The 23972-nt window shown below is 44.2% G+C and overlaps 1 protein-coding gene across 1 annotated transcript; it reads right to left on the bottom strand.

Annotated features, from left to right (window-relative positions):
- Positions 1-1333: 1333 nt before the first annotated feature.
- EREG (epiregulin) lies at positions 1334-13247 on the bottom strand. Its single transcript, XM_065405833.1, has 5 exons — positions 13199-13247; positions 4694-4780; positions 4007-4130; positions 3013-3159; positions 1334-1421 (listed from the first exon to the last, which is right to left on the bottom strand). The coding sequence occupies exons 1-5, from the start codon at positions 13245-13247 to the stop codon at positions 1334-1336; spliced, it is 495 nt and encodes a 164-aa protein (XP_065261905.1).
- Positions 13248-23972: the final 10725 nt, after the last annotated feature.

Below are 23972 nucleotides of genomic sequence, written 5' to 3' on the forward strand. Positions count from 1 at the left end.
ATATGCTTCAGTTTCTTCTCACCCATGGCCATTCAGCCACCAGCTGTGCCTTATCTGTACTGGTGTGGGCAGGGGGGAGTGGGGAGACATGTCTGGTCACAGGAAGAGAAGAGCCAGTGGTAGCCTCCATATGTGGGATGTACACGGGGGGGGGGGGGGGGGACTGAGAGAGACAGACCAGACACATACAGGGACAAATTGCCTGGCTACAGCCACCTCTCCACACCTTTAACCTGTGTGGGTCAGACTTTCTAATGCTCAACTGGAAGTTTTGGCTATGCCTGCTAACCCTTTCCAGTGTGGACAAGGCCCATCCGGCAGCAGATATGAGGCTAACAGAACAGTTGCCTATCGGTCCCAAAATGCAAATGGAGTTGTTGTAAGAGATCATTCCTGAGTCAGGGAACGTGTGACTTAAATATTCCGAATAAGAAGACAGTCCTCACGGTGTATATAAATAATTGGTTAATTTACAATCATTATCACAATCTCCCCTAATTAAGGGGCAGCAAGTAGCCTGCCTAGAAAAGTAAGAGAACATCTTACACCTCCTTACTTTCCCACATGGGTGTCAAAATTGTGCCAATAACAAGGCCTTGACTGAAAGCTGAATATTAGACCTCAGTTTAGTTTTCGTGAAAATCCCCCTGCATAGGTATGAAACATAACATGATACAAATATACGACAATACACCCCCCCCCCCAAAACTACAAACTAGCAATCAACATCTGTCTGATTAGAGGAGCAACATTTCCCAGGGCCAGAGGTACTTTCCATGTGTTCATGTCTGATTATCTGAAACTTCTCTGAAGGCTAGTGCATGGATCAGGTAAACTGCCTGCTGTTGTTACAACAGTATACAACAGGAGATACACCATATTCATTCAACCCAATTTAGAAGATTTAATGTTAAGAAGCAGAAGTACATTCATTATGTTCACATGAACAAATACAAAATTGTGTTGTGTTTTTTTTTTTTTAAACAAAGTATTTTGGTAGACCAGCTATTACTGGCAAAAAGCTTACATTTCTTACAAAAATATATATCTATATATAATCCTACATAGAGGTAGGATTTTTTTCTCCACATTGCATAGTATTAAATATTCAACAATAAAATAAAAAAATAAAAATAAAAACATTAAAAATAAAAGGCAACTATTTATACTAAAAAAAATCCATTTTGACCTGTATATTGATTCTGATCAATACAAATTTAAATTGTTTTGCTTAGAACATATAAATATTAATAAAATAAGGTTAATATTAAATAGCTGCGAGCTGACAAATCCTTGGTCTGTGTGTGTGCGCGTGTGTTTCTCTCCCCCTTCACTAGGGAAGCAGCACTGGGTTCTTCTCATGGACATCAACCTCCTTGTATTCTTGGTTGTTGGCTTGCCTCTCCTTCTTGTTTTGGTACCTGGAAATATTAAGATCAGAGAGGTTGTTAAACCATTGCCTCCAGAGAAAAAGCAATAAATCGCATAACTGTGCCATAACTAAGTAGCTCTAGCACTTATTCCACTTCTCCATAGAAGCTTCCATCCTACAAGGTTGCTGAGCAAAAAACTTCCCTGTTCAAAGTAGTACATAAGCACTTTCTTAAATCCCATGAAGAGCTAGACATCTGCTGGCTGGCTAGAGCTTATGTTCAACAACTGAACCAAGAAAATCACCAGCTAACCATTTCAACCATAGACCTGAATTAAATCACAGCAGATACAACAAGCCTCCTGCATAAGTATTGACCTTTTGGGGGTTTGTTTTCTTTTTCTAAGTTTTGTTAGTAAAGGGATGCCTCCATCTTAGTATTCTTGCTTTTGGAATTTTTTTGAACTACAGCACATTGCTAGTAATGAGAGGGTGTGCATATGTGCACACAAAGAACCCACAGAATTTAACTGCGAACAGCACCCAGAGACTAGGTAAAACACCCACAACTGCCCTAGGTTAAACAATCTTGCTATTTGAAAGATCACATATTACACATTAGAAGTTGCGTATTTAATGCTGAGAAATCAGGTTGTTATCTTCCCCTACGCGATTCCTTTGAATTTTAAAGTGCAACAAATTATGTCATCTTGAGTTATATTGGAACATTTCATATAACCCTAGGGATAGAGGAAGAGACTTGCGGTCACTTAACCACCCACAGTTTGGGGAGGCTGCCTGAACTAGCATCAGAGCTGTAGTCTTCAACCTGGGAGTGATGTGAACCCCTCTTTCAGCCATTCTGCAGTATATCTAAAAATACCAATTGGCATGGAGATGGATAATGTTGACTGCTAAACAAACATCCCATGCTCCCAACTTATTAGATAGCTTATTAAAGAACAATTGGTTTAATGGTTATGGTTGGACCAACCTAGTAATTAGATTAAGGTGGTTATTTGATATTAACCCCCTTTTATTCTTTTTGCTTAGTTATTTAGATCATATATAAAGTGGAAACCTGTCTGGTTTGGATGTTTCGTCACCAGGAGTCAGAACCTGAGTAGTCTGGAGTAGATAACTGAGCCAAGTCTGTGACCCATCTAGTGGTGGTTCCATAGAGCTGCCCCTATAGTCCTTACAGAGAAGGGTGAGCCCACACTTCCTGCTGTCCGGATTGTGGGCATGACCCCAGATGGATTTCATTCTAGTTTCTCTCCATATTCAGTGGATACAGCTGTGCCCGAGGAATATTAGTGCATTGTTTGAACTAGTGCTATTCATGATGCCAACAATGTATCATACATTTTAGCAACAACACAAAGTTTCATTTACGATCACGTAGCCAAAGCAAACATAATTAATCCGCCCTTTTCAAAAGTTGTTAAGTGCAGCGTAATAAGCATGCACAGTATCCAAAAAACTTAATGTAATCAAGCAAAAATAAATAAATAAATCTCAATGTGACTTCTTTGTGAACTCCTCATCTGCCATCTTCGTTAAAACCAAAGCTTTTCACCCTAGCTGGAGAAGCGGAGTCATATTTTAAGAGCACACAGTAAAATATGAGAGCGCCTTACCATTTGTAGAAGTAGTATGTCGCAATCAAGATTGAAATGAGGAAAAATAGGCTTAAAATAACGGTCAGTGCCAAATATTCTTTGTTCAGGTGCTGTGTGACAAGTTCCGAATGCACACATCGGACCCCGGAGAAGCCTACATCACACCTGAAAAAACAAAGGAAGTCACAGTTATAGAAAAATACACTGTGCTGGTTTGAAACCCAATGTCAGTATGGATGACTATGGATGGGGAAGCTCTGGAAAATTTCCTGCAGAGAACAATCACGCAATGGCACATGCAAGACCAGATGATCTAACAGCTCTTTTCCATTTCTAATTTCTAGGATTGAATTGGTTTCCTCAATAAACCCCAGTGCTCTAGCATCTCTGGGAAGAGGGTAATGCCTTCATAAGATATCCAGGATCTTATCCTGCAGAGCCATGTGGAGGCAAAGCTCATAAAGAAACAATGGGCTGTTTGGCCCAAACCAGGCTCGGGAAGTCACATGCTGTATGTAGAAGTTGTCGGGCAGATTTTCCTCTCTTGCACTGGTTTAAATCCAGAGAGTTACTCCTCACTTACACCAGCATAAGTGACCTACACATTGCCCCAATGATTGACCAATGACTAGTTTAAGATCTATAATAATGGGCCATCCTATGTGCACTTGTCATTATTTTGGTTTTTCCCTCTTCAGGTTCAGGCCCCAGTTCAGCAAGATATTTAAGCATGTGCCTAAGTTTATGCACATGCATAGTCCAATTGACTGCAATCAGTTCATGAATTCAAGTCCCATTGAAGTCAAGGGGATTACTCAGATGCTTAAAGTTAGGCAAGGGCTTAAATACCTTGCTGCATCAGGGCCCTAAATTGCGTTTGATTTTCATGTGACAGAGTCTGAAAGCAGGTGAAAGGAGAGATCAAAGCCAGTTCATGCAACTGCGTGTAATTCATGTATGCACTCGAACTCAGGAAGAAATGCAAAATGGTATTCTACAAATTTCCTCTTACCTACAGTAATGTTGATCTAAATCCACAAGGTACATGCACTGCCCATGGAAGCAGAAGTCTTGCATTTCAGGCTTGCATTTGGTTATCCCGACTTGAGCCACCCGCGGGCTATTCTCCGTCTGAACTGGAAGTAGATTTGGTTAATGTTTCGTTAGTGTTTTTCCCCAAGCATTGTGCCTGCATTTCTTAAAACTGTATCATTTGCATTTATTCTTATGAAACCTAGGCTAGGGCTGAAATTTGCAAAGCCAATTCCCATTAAAATAAATAAGGATTAGGCAGTCAAACCCTTGAGATGGGCTTTGAAAATCCCACCCTGATTGTTTTCTCTATTGGGAATTCTGGGCCCAAGATACAAGAGTAGCTATATCAGTGGATACTGTACCACAGTGAATTGTTTTCTGAGGCATAATTATTTAACACTTTCAGTTTAATAAAAGGCAGTAGAGACTCAGGGTTGGCTCCTGCCAGATGCTTAGTACCTTTCGGAACTCTTCTGAGCCCCAGCACCTTGCAGGCCCTAAAATATTAACTCACTTTGTTTTTAAAATGTGGCTTCAAGTTTATGGGCCAGATTTTCAAAAGTGCTCAGCCCCCCCCTGAGAAAAATGGGAATTGCCAGACACTGAAGACTTTTGCTGAAGGGGCCATGTTTTTAAAGAGGCAGTGTTAAAATGTCATACTTACTCAGTGCTGTTGTACAGTTTTCCATTTCATTTGGTTCACATAATGGGATCACTGTTGTACCAAAGACAGCTTGCAATAGATAAAAGCCTATGGGACAGACAAATAACAAAAATTCCTATTAATGGCGCAAAGAAATAAAAGCAGCATTGGAGGAATTTCTTCTAGTTATAGTAATTCGGAGTACTTAGTTTGAGAGAGTTTCTTTCTAGAGTTTAATCACAATCTCAACATAAGCCTACTAATATAGCCAGAGAACAGATACAGGTATGGTCCTTAGGATCAACCAATCCAAACACAAATACTAAAATGCAATACAACCATATTAAAGGTCTATGGCCCCAATTCAGCAAAGTACATAGTGATAGGAATAGGGATTAATTTAAGCCTGTGTTTAACTGCTAGGTTCAGTCGGGATGAATTTAAGTATGTGCTTAAATGCTTTGTTGAATTGGGGTTCTATGAATGAGAAGGGGAGCAGGATTTGACCCATGCTCTGACTGCAGTCTTAGTGGTATGAACCTCATGGACATGGGACCGGACTATGGAAAAACACTTAAGCATATGCTTACCTTTAAGCACATGCTGAAATCCCATGGACTTCAATGGGACTTAAGCACGTGCTTAGACATTTTGCCGAACTGGGGCTATGGATCTCACATTGATCTAACTAAGTACCAATGCCACACTGGGATGTACATACTCCATTGATGCAACAGGAACCCCTCACCCAAAATTTGCACCCAAAATATGAGAAAGTGCACATCTTCACTGCCATTTACCGTTTCACGCTTCGGCTGATCTCCTAAATAAATTTGTTTTTAAACGCTAGGCTCCTGTTCCCAGGGCTTGATCAATTGAAGTTAATGGGGAGACTAATTGTTAGAGCTCGTTAACCAAACAAGATCAAGGTTGGTCAATAACTGAGGAGGAGTTTTAAAAGGAAACCCCAGATGCTGCAGGAAGTGTTGGTGACTCAGCAGATGGCATCTTTCTGCTGACTCAGAATTGAACCAACACCCTGCTCTGGGGTTCAGGGGACACCATCTGCTCAGATGATGCCTGGGTGAAAGCTGGTCACCAAGAGTTTGATTTTGTATACCACACACATGGTTATTATGCCTGAGCCCACAAATAGGGTATTTGCTCATTCAAGTGGCTAGTTAGATACTTACCTGGCCATCTATGCACATAAATCTCCCATTTGTGCATGCAATCACATGTAGGTGGGGATTATCAGTGTTGCCTAAGGAAGTCAGGCACTCAGTCACCACTGAACATGAATGGGTGTTAGGCGCCTAACTCTCTTCAGTGCCTTGGAAAATTCCAGCTGTATTTGCATGTGTATTGGTTTGTGAACCATTTAGAAATAGGAACAAGATCCCAGGAAAAGTGTCACCCGTCTCCAGCTCTATAGTTTAAACTGGGTACATTTCCCTTCAGTTCACCTCCAGAAATCCACATAGTGCAGTATTGCTGACACAGAATGGCTGTTGCATTTACACAGCAGAGGTGGCCACGTTATAGCAGTGAGGGCAAATCCTAGAGACACAATTTGTAAAGCACTCTGGCATCCTTCGAGTTATAAGGTGCTGCCCACGTACAAATTTCAGGTATTCTATCAATGGAATGTGCATCCCCGCACAGGCTTCTATAGTAATCCTTACAAATATTCGGAAGTCCCATGATGAATAATCAATCTTTGCCCCAACTGGTCAGGAAATCCGCTTTGCTAACACTTTTGCTGTGGTCACAAGCTAACCCGCTCATGAACTGTTTAACTGTCAGCCCCATTCCACTGCAGTCTGTAATTTCGGTCTTTGCCTTTGGGCTGCTAGCATCTTTCGACTTGTCAGGTCATGCGTGCCTAATGAAGGGAGCGTGCCTTCATAATTTCTCGATCATCCTTTTTATTAAACTTCCAGTTATTAGAAAGTTTTATTATGTTTCAGCCACGTCAGTTCCAGAATGATTATGGACTTCCTGCTGCCACTCCATTTTATACTATTGCTAATAGGCTTCCCTCTTCTACTTCAGGTCAGTTAACAAGGCTTTTCTAAGTACTGTGTATTTAACATTAACCATGGAGTCATATCAGTTCTGTCCCTCTTAAAATATATATTTGTCACTTTCTATTCTGAAACACAATATTTTAATGAAAAAATTAGACTATTACTTTTCTTACATCTTCAGCTAGTATAACTAGTGTAATGGGAAAAGTGGGCATAGATTCCTATTTTCCCGGGAGTGGGGGGGAAGCCATTAGAACAGTGTTATGTAACAGGAAAACAAACGGTTTTTTTTTTTTTTTTAAACATTAAAAATACACCTCTACCCCGATACAACGCTGTCCTCGGGAGCCAAAAAAATCTTACTGTGTTATAGGTGAAACCGTGTTATATCGAACTTGCTTTGATCCACCGGAGTGCGCAGCCCCACCCCCCGGGAGCACTGCTTTACCGCGTTATATCCGAATTCGTGTTATATCGGGTCGCGTTATATCGGGGTAGAGGTGTATTCCAAATCAATTAAAATTAAATCCTGCCAGCATTATTCAGCCAAAACTCCCGTTGAGTGAGATGGGAGCAGGGAAGGGCTCCAGGTGGGTTTCCTTTACGGTTGGGTTTTTCAAAGGCACTGTGTGTTGGCCATTGACTTCAATGGGACCATTTGACTGAGTGGAGCAGAGTTAGCCACAGCACTTTTGGGGAAAAAAAAAACAACCCCAAAACCTGACCTTCCAAATGAATTCCCATTTGGGAACAAAGAGCCAGATCATCAGTTGGCGTCAATCAATGTTGCTGCATTTATTACAGTATAGCTATGTTTATTTACACCAGCTGAGGACCTGGGCCAAAACACAGACCAAATCCTGAGCTCCTTCCCCAAGTAAATATCTCCCTGAATGGGAGGTTTACTTGTATGAGACCCTTGACTCACAATGCTTGCCCCTGGGAGTTGGGTATTGATGCTGAAATTTTCAAGAGTGCTCAACATTGGCCTAACTCTGCTGCCATTGAAATCCAAGGTAGTGAGTGGGGTGTTCGTGAGCCCCCCGCTCACACTACTATACCACAGGGTAAGGTTGAACGTGTAAGTTTTGAAGAAGGCATCTCTCCAATACACAGTACCCCAACTCTCATCTCACTTACACCCACAAAAATTCTGTGAATGGAAGAGACCAGCTTCACCTGTTCCACAGAGTCTCTAGAAACTAGCACAAGCCAAATTCTGCCTGATAGGTTCACACAGACAATCCCACTGAAGCCAACGGGGGCTGTGCATATGTACCGGAAAGCAGAATTTAACCCAAAAGGCTCTAGATCCTTTGTAGACATTAGGCTCTGTTGGGTGAAAAAGAAAAAGAATAGGTATGATTCTGATCCCATTGACACTACTGTAAATCCAGAATGACTCCGCTAAAATTAAGAGATTTCTGATGGATTTACATCAGAACCTGGCCTTACTAAAAACCCTAACTAAAGAGTGGGAAATCCCTATATGTGCAAAAGCTGCAACTTCCTTTAGTCCTGAATGATGTACCAAGTGCCTCCTAGAAACCCTTGCCTTCAATGTGGCCCAGTACTGTACATCCGGAGACAGTGAACACATGCACAGTTAAGCAACAGAAAGAAATAAAATAACCCACCAATGTCAGAGCCCAGACTAAAACTTGTCACATTCTGCCTATGCAGAATAGCGGATGGGCTCCTTCGTTAGGCGACTGCAGATAGGCGGGGGAAATAAGTTCATTACCAAAGCACAACATGGCAAGTACATTTTCAGATACACCTTTGTATCTTCTGGCATTAGGACAAAATTCTCCTCCCCAATCGGCACCGGGGATCTTTGTTGCACATGCTGGCCTTTTTCCATGCACGTCATTCCCAATGACGTCAATGGGAGTGCAAAGGAGATCCGGGGTGTGGATAAGGGATCTGCATTGTAGATCGAAGCAGAGAGCCTTTCCCATAATGATTACCTGCTGGCGGCTGTTAATTTCACAACTCGCGTGTGTCTATTGCTGCTATGGAGAGCGTTGAATGAGGAATCTGGGAAAGGTGGGGTCCTGTTTGTATTAATACCTTGATCAGTAAGCAAATACTGTTATCTTGTACTGCAGAGTGTAGTGGGATGGTGGGTATTTATTACTGATTCACTGGAATGTTACTTTTACACTTATTGCTGCCTGGCTGGAATGCAAGTGGAATGCTTTTTCCTGCTTTACGAAAGGTTAGCATAGTCATACTTGCAGGCTGCCTCACTGGAATCTTACTGCTGTTGACCAAGTGTGGGGTGAAGAGAATCAGACCAAGGGTGGAATACCAGGGATTTCCCGTAATACCCGTGCAATATGCAACAGCTACCAAGAGTGGTCAGTATGGTCTTAGGTAAACGTAATTCTAATATGTTCCAATTACAATGGACCTGATTCTCATTGATATACGTCACGGCCTTCCAGCAAATTTAAACCCCCTTTAAGGCAATATAGACCAATCTTTTTATTTTTGAAATCGTTTCTCAGATGTCATTGTGTCACTTTCAGGTTTTACTAGTCATCAGTAATATACTAATTGAACATGGAGGAACATTCCTGACCCCGGTTAGGCAGGTCACATCCCCACGTTTCAGTACAGTACAAGAGAGCGAAAGCTACGCACACATAAATAACTGTGTGCACGTGCCTCAGCTGTGCAAGTTCCAAACGTACATGTGTAAATCAGGTAGTTGTGTAGGCACAGCTAGTATTTGGGGGCATAAGTTAGGCAGGCACAAATGAGTGTGTTTTACTACTAAGTTCTGGGCCATGCTATGTAGCAGTTTGTTCATGGAAGGCATAATTCAACTAATAGCTTTATTTCACTTGCGACTTGATCTTACACCCATTGAAGTCAATGGCAAAACTGCCTTTGACGTTAAAAGGAGGCAGGATTGGGCCCATTAAAAGTAACTGTATTTTATAATGTCCACACTTAGGATGTGCTGTCTGAATTCCTCCCTGTGCACCTCTGGGAAAGTGTCTTTGGAAAAAGTTTCCACTGTCATCAGTGGAACGTGTTAATTTATATGCAAATGTGCTAATTAACATATCATTACATTTGGATGTAGATTAGTGGTGATGAGCTAATATTTTAATTCAGTGCAATTAGATGCATCTTTAAGTGGGGATTATGGAAAATCAAATTGAGGGCATTATCACCGTGACGGTGGCAGATCAAGTGCCAGCTCATGCCAACGCCACTTGGCCTCACTGAACACTGACAAACACATAGTTGTCTGGCTCGTCTCTGTGTTAGTATTGTTAAAATAGATATCAGAGTTACAAGAATGTGCTTAAAATTTATGGAATGCTTGTAGGATGCTGCATGTTATATCTGTATCCCATGTTATAAGGTTTTTATTTTATTTTTATTGGAGATATCCTATCTCCTAGAACTGGAAGGGACCTTGAAAGGTCATCGAGTCCAGCCCCCTGCCTTCACTAGCAGGACCAAGTACTGATTTTGCCCCAGATCCCTACGTGGCCCCCTCAAGGATTGAACTCACAACCCTGGGTTTAGCAGGCCAATGCTCAAACCACTGAGCTATCCCTCCCCCCCAAGGTAATGTTTAAGAGTTTGTTCTGTAACTATAAACACGTTTGCCAAGACTGTAAAGCCACACAGTCAGGACAGAAGCATTACCAAATGTGAAATAACCACAAGAGGGGTTATCTCCTCCCCAACAAAAAAAGGCCTATAGACACTATAGACTGTGGAGCATCAGTAGACAAGAGACTTTGTTGATTGCTTCCCCACATCTCTGAAGAGGGTAGTGCACAAGCCCTCATCCCATCACAGCGTGAATGCTGGGGACGGGAAAAAAAATCCCCATCAAGAAGGAATTATTATCCCGATGCTGCTTGAAGTCTGAGAGGTGAAGATTTCTGAGCATAAGCAAGGGGTCCCCAGCTGTTTAGCTTGAGTTAGCCCTAAAGGACATATAAAGCTTGCATATTATAGCAGCTACTATCATCTCTCAGAACCTAAGTCTATCTCATTTGTGTGCATGTTTACCTCCTTTAACCTTGTAAATAACGTTTCTTTTTCCTAGTTAATACATCTTTAGTTAGTTTTTTACAGGACTGGCTACAAGTGTTGTAGGTAAAAATAAGCCTTTATCACAGGGCTATAATGCTAATGATTCCTTTCCAGGTTTATCTTCTGGAACACAATTTCACCTTTACATTAGTGCTCTAAGTCAGCTGAGGAATTGTTCAAGAGATTTAAAGATTCTGGACCAAAACTCCTTAGATCGCAAAGGGCCAGGCTATCAGACCCATACACTCTCCAAGTAGCACCTTACTTCTACAAGCAGCATCAAGGACTGACTGGGACAACCTCTGGGGGTAAGGAGCTATTCAGCATGAGTAAGAGGATCACAATGTGGCCCACAGTAATTTCTCTAAATAGTTTTTATAAGATTCTGTCATGAAATCGACTAGGGTTTAAGAGTGGCTACAGGAAAGACATCCTCTCCAAAACTAGAGTATATTTCAGGGGGGGAGGGGGGCATTTTTCTTCCATAGGCCAGAGTGAAATACTCTGACTCTCAGAGAGTAGCATCTTACTTGCACTGAAGTCAATGGATCCATTTGGAGAGTAACGCACTATTCAACTCATTTTAATATGACATATCACAATCTGGCCCTCTGTGAGTAAGGGTGGTCAAATCTAGCCTTTTACACATGCCAAAAGAGACATAGGTTCACAGATATTTGCACAACACATTTCAATGTCATCCTTGTGCTGGAAACAGTCGATGCCCAGATTAAAAAGGCCATGGCTTTATTTGTAATGTGTTGGCAAATAAAATGGTTGTATAATGGCTGGAATGTAAAGTGGCATGGAAGTAAATGTGGAAAACAGAAACTGATGAGCTCATGCTGAAATAGGCTTGGCAGGTGATGAAACACCTGCACTGTAATTAAGTGCTGCAATGAAGTGGTTAAGCACCTTTGCGAAGGCTCAAAAGCACTAGACGTAGGGTAACAATGGAATTCTGTTATTTAATGTCTCAATTAACAACCCATTGTAGACATTAAAGTAGACTTTGGAATTACAGAGCAATGAATGGCATTTTCAAACACTTTGGGCCCAACTCTGCCCTCAGATACCTGGGCACAACTCCCACTGGGCCGGATTCTGATCTTCCTTGCACCAAAGCCAAGTCATGCTCTTAGTTGGTCAGTTTGCAGCAATAATCCTGGGTCACCACTACCATTGCCCAGCAAAGGTGCAGTACAAGCATTTGTTATTGCTCCATCAACATGGATCCCGGCTCTACAGATGCACAGTTTAGGCTCCCAACACTTTGCCAAACTTTCAGACATACACTGAATTTATTACTGAAATGCACCGCACTGAAAAGGTGAAGAATCTAGACATCAGGGGAATCTAGACATCAGGGTGACAACTGGTCACCGTTTTATTAGCAGAAGGCAGGCCCTTACCCTTCAGTCTGGCCTGGGAAAAACCTCCCATTGAGGTCACTGAGAGTTAAAGACTGCAGAATCTTCTCTGAATGGGATGAGGATTACACCAGATTTAGAGGCTGGGATCCCACAGTCCTTACAGAGGCAAAGCTCTCATTGAGGTCAATGGGAGTTTTGGGACTGCAAGGATGGGCCCGAGATTTTAAAAGCCCAGCTTGCTGCTCAGATCCCAAGAAAGAGAGAGATGAGGTGGGTGGAGAAACATCTTTTAGTGGACCAACTTCTGTTGAGGAGAGAGAGAAGCTTTGGAGTCCAAGTTGGTCCAGTAGAAGATATTTCCCCAGGAACCTCCTCTCTCTAATATCATGGGACCAACAGGGCTCCGAGCTACCCTGCTTACAAGAAATAACAGAACACAGAATTGTTTTTTCCCCTTAAGGGATTAATATTTTCTAAAACCATTAGGTGGTGGAAAACAAGGGAGCACTTGAGACACCTACCAGGGCCAGGTTCGATACCCTCCCCTGTCACCTTACGACCCAAGCAATGCCACTGCTTTCCATGGGGCCAGTCTCAGATCCCGATCAGTGCGAATGAAATCTGGCCCTACACTTGCTAAAGACTTTCCAGAACCCAATAAGGCCCGCGAGCCTGAACCTGCCGTCAGCGAAAACACCCCTGGGCGATTTCATCAGCGGGCTGCCGTCAAAACCGCACCGCCGAATCCGGCCGCCTGAGTCACTCCGAACTTCCCGGCTGCCTGACACGCGATGGAAAGGAAGCGCTGAACAGGTGCCTGGCTGCTGGAAGGACAGGCAGGGGCTTGTCGGTTCCCTTCCTGCCGCCCGTGTGCCACCGAGGCGCGGCTGGAGCAAGCCCTGCTCCTGGTACCCGCTCCCACGCACTACAGCGGAGCACGCACCGCAGGACCGAGCCACGCAGGGTATTTGCAGCGGGCCGGGCCAGAGCTGCTCCGAGCCCCAGCCCCGGGGCATGTCACCCGCTGGGGAGCGCCCCCAAAGGGCGCCGCTTACCCAGGCAAAGCAGCGCGCTCCGCATCCTCGGGCAGCCGCCGGCGTCCATCCCGCACCGCTCCGGATCCCGGGCTGGCTCTGCACGGGGGCGCCGCTGAGCTCCGGCGGCAGCGACAGGCTGGTTGCAGCCCCGGCCGCCGCCGCCTCGCCCTTTATACCCTGCCGGGGCGGAGGCTGCGGGCTTGGAGTCCCAGGTGACGAAATCCCGGGGCCGGCCCGGCGGAGGCTGGGGCCGGCCGCCCAGTCCCGACGCCCCGGGGAGGATTGCTTCAGAGAGCCAGCGCCGGCCGGGGAATCCCTCCGCCCCCGGCTTCCCTCGCCCGCCCGCGCCACCTAGCGGGCCCCGGGGCCGGACCCCCAGCGGCGGGCGGGGGGGAGAGATCCCGGCCCCCTGCTGCTGCTGGGGTAGGCGAGACCCCGGCACCTGCTGCTGCCCAAGGGAGGAGCTGCTGGCGGAAGGGCAGGAAGGAAACGAAAGCTTCCAAGGGCTGGAAATCAGCGGGCCAAATTCTGCTCTCAGTTATCCTGGGGTAGATCTGGAGTAACTCCCTTTCCGTACCCCCGCCCCCAGGCAATGGATTTATTCCGGATTTACACGGTGGGGAATGAGAGCGGTCCCCACGTGGGTGGCTGCAATTCTGCTCCAAGGCCCCCGTCCTTCTGGAGACACTCCAGGGGCTTCCATGAAGCCCTCACTTTACACTAGTATCGCTCTGGGTAGGAATGGACTCACTCAGTATGTCCTTGGTCTCTGCAAGAATCAATCCAGTCAGTGCTTAATTTGTGCCAGAGCTGAGCCCCGGCGCCTCCAGGCTTGGCAGTTCATAGCCCAGGCACCTCTGGGGCTGCATCCGTTATGAATGCAAAAATATTGCTTGAGCCCCGGCACCTCTTTCATTATAAAGTAGAGCACTGAATACACTGGAAACATTGGATCTGCCATTGTTTATTCTACTCCAGCAGGTCACATCAGCAGTGACCTATACCTGGTGCTGGAGAGAGGAGCCCAAACCTCCCACCGTGCACCTCGCCCATTGCACAGCACTGTACGGTGGACAAGGAATTCCTTCCTGACCCTTGTCATCAGAGGCCCTGAAGCATGTGGTTTGATTGTACTTATTTTTAGCAAGCATTATTTTAAATATTAGTATTGGTCCTAACATTAGCCAGCCAGTTAAAGAACTCCAGCCCCAGCACTTGACTGCCACTTCCTGCAGCAGTAAATTCCAGTGGCTGACTGAACACTGTCAGGAGGGTTTCCTTTTATTTGTTCTAAATTTACCTACCACGAACTTAGTGGGATGAGACCTCATTCTAGCAGGAAGGACCAATGGCTGATCATTGTCTGTATCCGCCATGTGTAGGAGGAGCTGTTTGGCTGTTCTCTTGCCAAGAGCACTCCTTGAATGGCTTTGAAAAGAATGAGTGCTCCTTGCTGGATTGGCAGCTGTTTTATCTAATCTTTGGTCTATCTACATTTCTCATGTTCCCACCAGGGCAGTACAGCATCCGGCTGCCATAGAATCTCCGCTCGGGAGTCTGAAATGCTCCATTAAATTACCGCATAGGCAACGGGAATGCCAGGTACTCCACCCTTGTGCCTAACCTTGACCTGGAGGGTTCATCTCTCAAGGTCTGAGGGTAGTTCAGCCTCCATGCCCCCCCGCCCCCCGGCCCTGTACACAGCCTGCCAGCAAGGGTGACCATTAGTGTAAATACTGGTTGTGGTTTTTGTCACGGGAACACCAGTCCATTAAGTACCACGGAGACCTCCAGTTCATTTCATGTATACCACTGAAGAGCCATCAGATGATAGCAATTCATGATCACTAGTGAACTGGGCTAGATTTGACCAGTAACTCAGTAAAAGGCTCGGTATTCTGTTACCATTTTTTTTTGAACTATCCAAATCAGCGTAGGCTTCATTCTCCTCTCACACTGGTGCAAAGTTTTTGTCTGTTTAAAGTAGCAGAACCATTTTGCTTTGTGATTTTCACCTTAAGAACACAGGAGGAGACACTATTCTCTTAATCCAGAACATCTGATGTACCTCCCTCAATGTGTAAAAGAGTTTGAGCAGTGACAATGCAGTGAAATTTAATAGCAGATTGATTCAAAAATCTGTGGATAGATTTCTCCATTTTTGAAGGGCTTGTTTACATAGAGAAATTGACCAGTATAGCTATGTGGGGATAAGCTATTCTGCGATAACTATTCAGGAATGACTCCCTATTTGGACACTTACTCCAGAATAACTCCCCTGTGTAGACAAGCCCCAAGAAAGTGTAAGAATGCTGACATTCGGCAAAAGCTGTAGGTCACTATGTGCTTTGATATCACACACTGCTCATCAAAGTTGTGCAAGGGTTAGGGAAAGCAGTATGATAAAGTAAGTCTTCTGATTGGACAGAGCGCTGACAGATAGATGCTTTGCATACCAACAGGACATTCTAAAGGATGATGATGTCTCCATGTGATTCCCCCCTCATCACCCAGCATTAGGGTAATCGCTTATCCCAACAAGATCAAACTTCTGCATTGCTGTCAACAGATGGCAGCTTTTCTGATCCCACAGCACTGTTTCTTCTTTACAAGGGTTGATCCCCTTTAGTAAGTGTTTTATTGCATGCTTCTACATGATTAAAAGAAAGAGAGCTTGGACGATTTCTATACCATTTGTTCATATGGGGATTTTTGAAGCTGCTTGAGAAGCAGTATCACCACAACACTTCCACTGACTTATGACCTTATAATTAATTTCTCTCTTACACTCTCACATGATTTCTGATTGCTAGGAGAGCATTTAATTACAGGCTTGGATTGGTACCCAGATACCATTTAAAGCTGACACGATCGCAGCAATTCATTGGAATTTCCTCTTTCAAATTTTAATGTAAGGAAAACAATTATCATATAACCATCTTTGTTTAGTGTTCTTGTCATCTTCTTTGTCTTGTGGCGTATAATTTCTCATCACTCATCCTAGCTGCCACTTCTGTTACACTGTATTCTCTACAAATGTTGCTTTGAGAAGTGGAGTTTGCCTCTTTGAACATACTACAAAACAGTCTTCTACAAATTGTAAATTTCAATGCTTCAGTTGACTTGGATGTTTAATTTTAAGAGCCAACTTGTGCTCTTAAAATTGCTCACAGTGAGTAGTAGCTTGCTACATGCATAGACTCACTGAAATCACAGAGATTGGGTATGTAGTAGGGGACAATTCAATATGAGTAGGGTAGCACAACTGGGCTCTGAGGGTATATACTTCAGCATTTGGTTGAGCTCTTAATCTAGTATAAATTGGCATGGCTCCATTGAAGTTAATAGTGGAGCTACACCAGTTTGAACCAGCTGAACATTTGGCTCTGGAATTCTACAGTTTAGGGCAGGAATTTCCCCCTTTTATGATGCCTATTGACTAGGTCAATTATCACACACTGTTTACAAAATAGGCAAATAATTTGTACAACAGACTTATTATGGCTTATTTTCCCTTCCTTCCCATTTCAAGCAGGATGTATAACATGGTTTATGATTACAGTGAAATTACTAGTGCAGGGTGCTTGTAGTAACAGAAAATTGAATTACTAGCTAACAGCCCACCTTTGAAGAAAACACATGTTCAAAAGTATATTGGCCCAATTCAGATCAACTTTGTTTGATCACATCTATACATGATTCTATCCTCGAGCCCTCTGCTGCAGTTATACATTTTTATTAGGGCTGTCAAGTGATTAAAAAAAATTAATTGTGCAATTAAAAAAATTAATCACGATTAATCACGCTGTTAAACAACAATAGAATACCATTTATTTTAAATATTTTTGGATGTTTACTACATTTTCAAATATATTATTTTCAATTACAACATAGGATATAAAGTGTACAGTGCTCACTTTCTATTTATTTTTTATTACAAATATTTGCACTGTAAAAAACAAAACAAAAAATTCACTTCACCTCATACAAGTACTGTAGTGCAATCTCTTTATCATGAAAGTTGAACTTACAAATGTAGAATTATATAAAGAAAAACTGCATTCAAAAATAAAACAATGTACAATTTTAGAGCCTACAAGTCCACTCAGTCCTGCTTCTTGGTCAGCCAGTCACTCAGACAAACAAGGTTGGTTACAATTTGCAGGAGATACTGCTGCCTACTTCTTGTTTACAATGTCTCCTGAAAGTGAGAACAGGCATTTGCATGACAGTCTTGTAGCCGGCGTCGCAAGATATTTACGTGCCAGATGCGCTAAAGATTCATATGTCCCTTCATGCTTCAACCACCAGTCCAGAGGACATGCATCCATGCCGATGATGGGTTCTGCTCGATAACCATCCAAAGCAGAGCAGACCGACGCATGTTCATTTTCATTATCTGAGTCAGTTGCCAATTGGGAGAAGGTTAATTTTCTTTTTTGGTGGTTCAGGTTCTATAGCTTCCGCATCAGAGTGTTGCTCTTTTAAGACTTCTGAAAGCACGCTCCACATCTCGTCCTTCTCAGATTTTGGACGGCACTTCAGATTCCTAAACCTTGGGTCGAGTGCTGTAGCTATCTTTAGAAATCTCATATTGGTACCTTCTTTGCGTTTTGTCAAATCTGCTGTGAAAGTGTTCTTAAAATGAACATGTGCTGGGTCATCATCCGAGACTGCTATAACATGAAATATATGCAGAATGCGGGTAAAACAGAGCAGGAGACATACAATTCTCCCCCCAAGGAGTACAGTCACAAATTTAATTGACACATTATTTTTTTAATGAGCATCATCAGCATGGAAGCATGTCCTCTGGAATGGTGGCTGAAGCATGAAGGGGCATATGAATGTTTAGCATATCTGGCACGTAAATACCTTGCAACGCCGGCTACGGAAGTGCCATGCGAACACCTGTCAGGTGACATTGTAAATAAGAAGCAGGCAGCAGTATCTCCCATCAATACAAACAAACTTGTTTGTCCTAGCGATTGGCAGAATAAGAAGTAGGACTGAGTGGACTTGCAGGCTCTAAAGTTTTACACTGTTTTGTTTTTGAGTTCAGTTATGTAACCAAAAAATATCTGCATTTGTAAGTTGCACTTTCACGATAAAGAGATTGCACTACAATACTTGTATGAGGTGAACTGAAAAATATTATTTCTTTTATCATTTTTACAGTGCATATATTTGTAATCAAAAATAATATAAAGTGTGCACTTTGTATTCTGTGTTGTAATTGAAATCAATATTGAAAATGTAGAAAAACATCCAAAAATATTTAATACATTTCAATTGGTATTCTATTGTTATAAGTAGGGTTCATTGTGATTAATTTTTTTTGAGTTAATCGCGTGAGTTAACTGCGATTAACTGACAGCCCTAATTTTTATCTTTGGTCACTGTTTCTTTCAGACAGCTCAACAACCTTTGAAAAATCCAAAGGTATGGACCAGCCTTTAGACAGGGTTTGTTTTATTGGTTTATTTATCATTGATGTCAGAGAGGATTTGGAGACGAGGAAACACCGTCTCTAACTTATAAAGATAATGCAGTGAGGACAAAGCTATTTGACTACAGGGTTTTGTTTGTTTTTGTTTGGTTGGATTATTGCACTTCCTTAGCACAGCTGCAGGCTGTATGTAAACCTAAAAATAGACTAAAAAGAAATTCCTAGTCATCCCACAAAACCATAGACAATAGAGACAGAAAAGGCTTACTAGATCAGCCAGGTCATGCTTGATTGCTCTGTACAGGACATTTTCTAGAGAACCGTGCGGTCCAGTTTTAAAAAATCTCCACCCTTTTTCCTTGGGAGACTATTCTGCAGCCGATTCACAGATAGACTGAATTTCAAGAAAAGCTCCCTTTCTTAATTTCATCCCATTCCTCCTAGTTGTATCTCTATTCCCCACAGTGTAGAATTCCTCTCCTTCCCTGGGGTCTACACCTTTCAGATATTTGTAGCCTATTTTCATGCCCTTCTGCCTTTGTTTGTTGCTTAGCTGTACATATTACTTCGATTACAGCAGTGCCTAGATCGCTTAAGCAAGGTCAAAGCCCCCTTGTGCATAGTGCTGGGTATGTACCTACTAAGAGGCAGTCCCTGTACCAAATAGCTTATAATCTAAAGAGACCAGACAGACAAACCATAGAAACGGCATAAAGAGGGGAAGTCATCCAGCAGATCAGTGGCAAATATTTTTTAAAATATTTTCTCATAAATTAATCCTGCCCTCCCTCCACACACCCCCCATCATTTTTGTTGCTCTTCTCTGAACTCTTTCCAGTTTGCCAATATCTTCCTGGAAATGTGATGTCCAAACCTAGGGCCTGACCCCAAGTCCAGGGAAGTCCTTTCTATTGACTTCAGTGGGCTTTAGATCTTCTCTCAAGAAACATACATTTTAACCTATCCAGGAAGATACAACCACATGCAAATATTCTGACTGTTCTATTCCTGCTGATAACATTATGTACGTAGATACTATATGCAACTTGGGTGCAGCCCTTGAATTCCTGACTAGTAGCCAGTATAACCCTCGGGTCTGAACCTGCCTCAGTGAAATCAATGGGAGCTTTGTCACAGACTGCAATGGGGTTAATCCTGTCATCCATTTGGGGGTTTTCCTGTAGAGACTCAATCCCGCGTTGGTGCCTACAGTAAGTGCTCTAGGGGACCAGATAGCAAGTGTGAAAAATTGGGGCAGGGGGTGGGGGTAATAGGTGCCTATATAAGACAATATATGCCCCTAAAATATGGACTGTCCCTATAAAATCGGGACATCTGGTCACCCTACAGTGCTTTGACAAGCATGTTCCGATCATTTTTGCAGTTCTCTGTCTAATGGCTGACACACATTTTATTGTTAACAACAAGCAAATAAAATGGTTCCATGAAACGAGTGACAGCATTCCTGCCTGCTGACCACAGACAGCAGTGCTGTGAATGGGAGGTGCAAGCCAGAGAGTGACACTGACCTCAGGGGAGAGAAATGATAGCAGCGGAGCCGCCAAAGGGATTTGCGATGACTAAGAGGATCTTTGCTTGGTGGAACTGGCTTCTCCAGTTTGTGCTGTCTGGCCTTCACTGGCTATGGTTTTCCTCACCTGGCTTGGGTACTTCTCCTTTGTTTGTAAACTGAACAGCCGGCTCGGATATTGACAAAGGCAACTCTGGGATGTTGACGATGTTCTGTATGGAATCCTACCAGGCTGCCCTCACAAGGAGGCAGATAAGAACTTGAGCCTGCACCCAACGTGATCCAGGGCCTGGGCCTCACCAGCACTCAGTGGGGATTTCCTCTGCCACCTAAACTGAGGCCTGGATAGCGAATACATGATGCATTTGCTCAGCAGCCCTTTGTCCAGCTGCATAGAGGGAACTCGGGAGAGGCTGCTGAACAGCTCCATTAGAGTAAATACTCAGATCTCAACCAGCATGGTGACATAAGAGCGGCCATACTGGGTCAGACCAAAGGTCCATCTAGCCCAGTATCCTGTCTTCCGACAGTGGCCAATGCCAGGTGCCCCAGAGGGAATGAACAGAACAGGCAATCACCAAGTGATCCATCCCCTGTCGTCCATTCCCAGCTTCTGGCAAACAGAGGCTAGGGACACCATCCCTGCCCATCCTGGCTAATAGCCATTGATGGACCTTTCCTCCATGAACTTATCTAGTTCTTTTTTGAACCCTGTTATAGTCTTGGCCTTTACAACATCCTCTGGCAAAGAGTTCCTCAGACTGACTGTGCGTTGTGTGAAGAAATACTTCCTTTTGTTTGTTAAACCCACTGCCTATTAATTTCATTTGATGGTCCCTAGTTCTTGTGTTATGAGAAGGAGTAAATAACTCTTCCTTATTTACTTTCTCCACAAGAGTCATGATTTTATAGACCTCTATCATATCCCCCCTTAGTCATCGCTTTTCTAAACTGAACAGTCTCAGCCTTTTTAATCTCTCATACGGAAGCTGTTCCCTACCCCTAATCATTTTGTTGCTCTTTTTTGAACCTTTTCCAATTCCAATATTTGCTTTTTGAGATGGGGTGACCACATCTGCACGCAGTATTCAAGATGTGGGTGTACTATGGATTTATATAGAGGCAACATGATATTTTCTGCCTTATTATCTATCCCTTTCCTAATGATTCCCAACATTCTATTTGCTTTTTTGACTGCTGCTGCACATTGAGGGGATGTTTTCAGAGAACTATCCACAGCGACTCCAAGATCTCTCTCTTGAGCGGTAACAGCTCATTTAGACCCCATCATTTTCTATGTGTAGTTGGGATTATGTTTTCCAATGTGCATCACTTTGCACATTGTGACACTACCTTTGGCGCTGGCATGGGAGAGGGAACATCTGAGGGGAACATCTCACTGCCACCTATCTCCGCACTGAAGTGGGTGAGGGAATCAAGGGAAGGAGAGGGGGAGTAGGAACGTTTGGAGCTTTTGGAGACTACAGACAGTTCTGAGGCCCTTAAATCCTGGGCCCAGCCCTGTACACCCTCCCCCCCCCCATTTTTGAAGTAACTAAATAATGTACATTATATAAAGAGTTGGGTCAGTCTCTGTGCACTTTAGGCGTACCCTGGCTAATCTGACTCAGGCAAGAGTCCCTATGAAGCCATCGGCATTCTCACCTGAGTCAGGACAGCAGCCTACCCTATGTGGACAGTGGAATCTATGCTATAGTCTGGCCTTTGGTGTATACTGGTCTGTTTATGGGCTTTTTGGGTGGGCTTTCTGTATCCACACTTCGGCTAGCAACAACCCTCATATCTTATGCCCAGGTAGGGGGTAGACTTTAGTAGCTTTATGTGCTTTTTCTCTGGCTGCCCAACAACCTAGAATGAGCATCCTAATCTTTACTGGACATCACAGAAACGATGACTAGGTAATGACAAGTGGCGGAATAAACAACATTCACCTGAAACTCCAGGATCCAGACAGCTTAGCCAATGTATGCATTAGCAGGAAATGAAATCTATGTGCATATTGTATTTGTTTTGCCTGGTAACTTGTAGCTAGGCACTGGAGCAGACTCAGCCAATTACTGGAATTCCCCAATCCAGGAGCATTATAATGTTGTTATAATTACCATTAATCATTTCTATTTCGGTAGCATCCAAAGGCCTCAATTAGGATTAGGGCCCCACTGTGCGAGGCATTGTCACGCACAGGTGAAAAGATGTCCCTGCCCTAGAAAGCTTCTAAATCTGTGTGTCCACTTCATCACCATTGTCACAATGCCAGCTGGCCCCTCTGTGGCCCACAGCCCACTGCTCTACCAGCTGAGCAAACCAGTGGCTCACCACCTGGCTAAGTCACATGGAGCTGTGCAAGGTTTGTACCTATCTTACTCTCTCCCTGATAGGTACCATATATATGTGTGTCTATATCACACACCCATACAGACACCATGATCTATTTGAGTAAACGGTTTCCAGCTCTGCACTCTTCCCCTGACAGCCCACTATAAGGTTTGTTATTTATTCTCCCTGTAGCCAGAACCCCACACTACAGCGGTAATGGGAGAGCAACAGCGGCCCCTGTCCTTGCCTTCCAGCCATCCCGCAGGCAGGCCATAGCCTGTGGCACGAGCCTCGCCAGAGATACAGTAGCCAAGACATCCGCCAGTCTGGCTCTGGCCTGGCCCTAAGCATGCCCCGCGAGAAAAAGCCACAAACACCCCAGGAGGCGGGGAGCCGGGAAGGCCATAGCCAGTTTCATCACCCATGGTAACCAGCTGCCTGAGGCACCGATCTCCCTTCTCCCACCCTTTGCAGGCAGAGATGCTGCCAGCTACCGGGAACGAGGAAATAGGTCAAAGGTATTTGGCCAGATCCTCTCCCCCAGCCTTCAGTCCTGGAGAGGGAGCCAAATCCTTCCCTCTAAGCAGGGTTTGGTTGGGAGCGCTGGCCAAACACAGCCCGTTTGCCCACCAAGTGGCAGGTGCCGCAGCTGCCTTGGCAGGGAGCAGAGTGCTTCTACTGGCCTGTGGGGACGGGCTGGCTAAGGCTGCCCTGCAGCGCTGCTTGTTAGCTAGGAGGGTGTGATAACACAGCAATAAAAGACCCACGGCAGGGCCGCAGCTGGCTCGGGGCAGCTGACTCTGGCTTGTGGGGCTCGGGCTGCGGGAGGCTGTAAAATTGCTGTGTCGATGTCTGGGCTCGGGCTGAAGCCCAGGCTCTGGGACCCTGCAAGGCGGGAGAGTTACAGGTTAGATCCTCCCACCTCGCAGGGTCCTAGAGTCCAGGCTCCAGCCCGAGCCAGAACGTCTACACTGCAGTTAAACAGCCCCTTAGCCTGAGCCCCGTGAACCTGAGTCAGTAGGCATGGGCCAGCCGCTGGTGTTTTATTGCAGCGCAGACAGACTTTAAGAGGCCTCTGGTGGGGCTCTCCCTTGGTGGTATCTCCTGAAGACCTGCTGTCCCCAGCAGCCAGGCTGCTTCCTGCAGCTGCCTCACTGCTGCTCTCATAGGAGAGCTTTCAGCGGCCTCTTTGGATGCTACAGCAGGGGACAGAGCTTATTCCTGAATGAGGGTGAGGAGAGGGGGCTACGAGAGAGACTCCTCCAAAAGCCCACATAACACTGCTCTACAGCCAAAATGCTTCTGAAATAAATGTAGTCAAACTTTACTAATTCTGGGTCACTGAGAACGAAAATGATGCTTAAAATTGTTGATTGGCTCTAGTTTTCAAGATATGCTATTGGGTCAGTATATACGACCCTTGACTTGGGAATGGCATTGGATAAGTGAGTTATAAAGGGAAGGGATCTCAATTT

The sequence above is a fragment of the Emys orbicularis genome, chromosome 5, assembly GCF_028017835.1.
Source record: "Emys orbicularis isolate rEmyOrb1 chromosome 5, rEmyOrb1.hap1, whole genome shotgun sequence".
Lineage (NCBI taxonomy): Eukaryota > Metazoa > Chordata > Testudines > Emydidae > Emys > Emys orbicularis.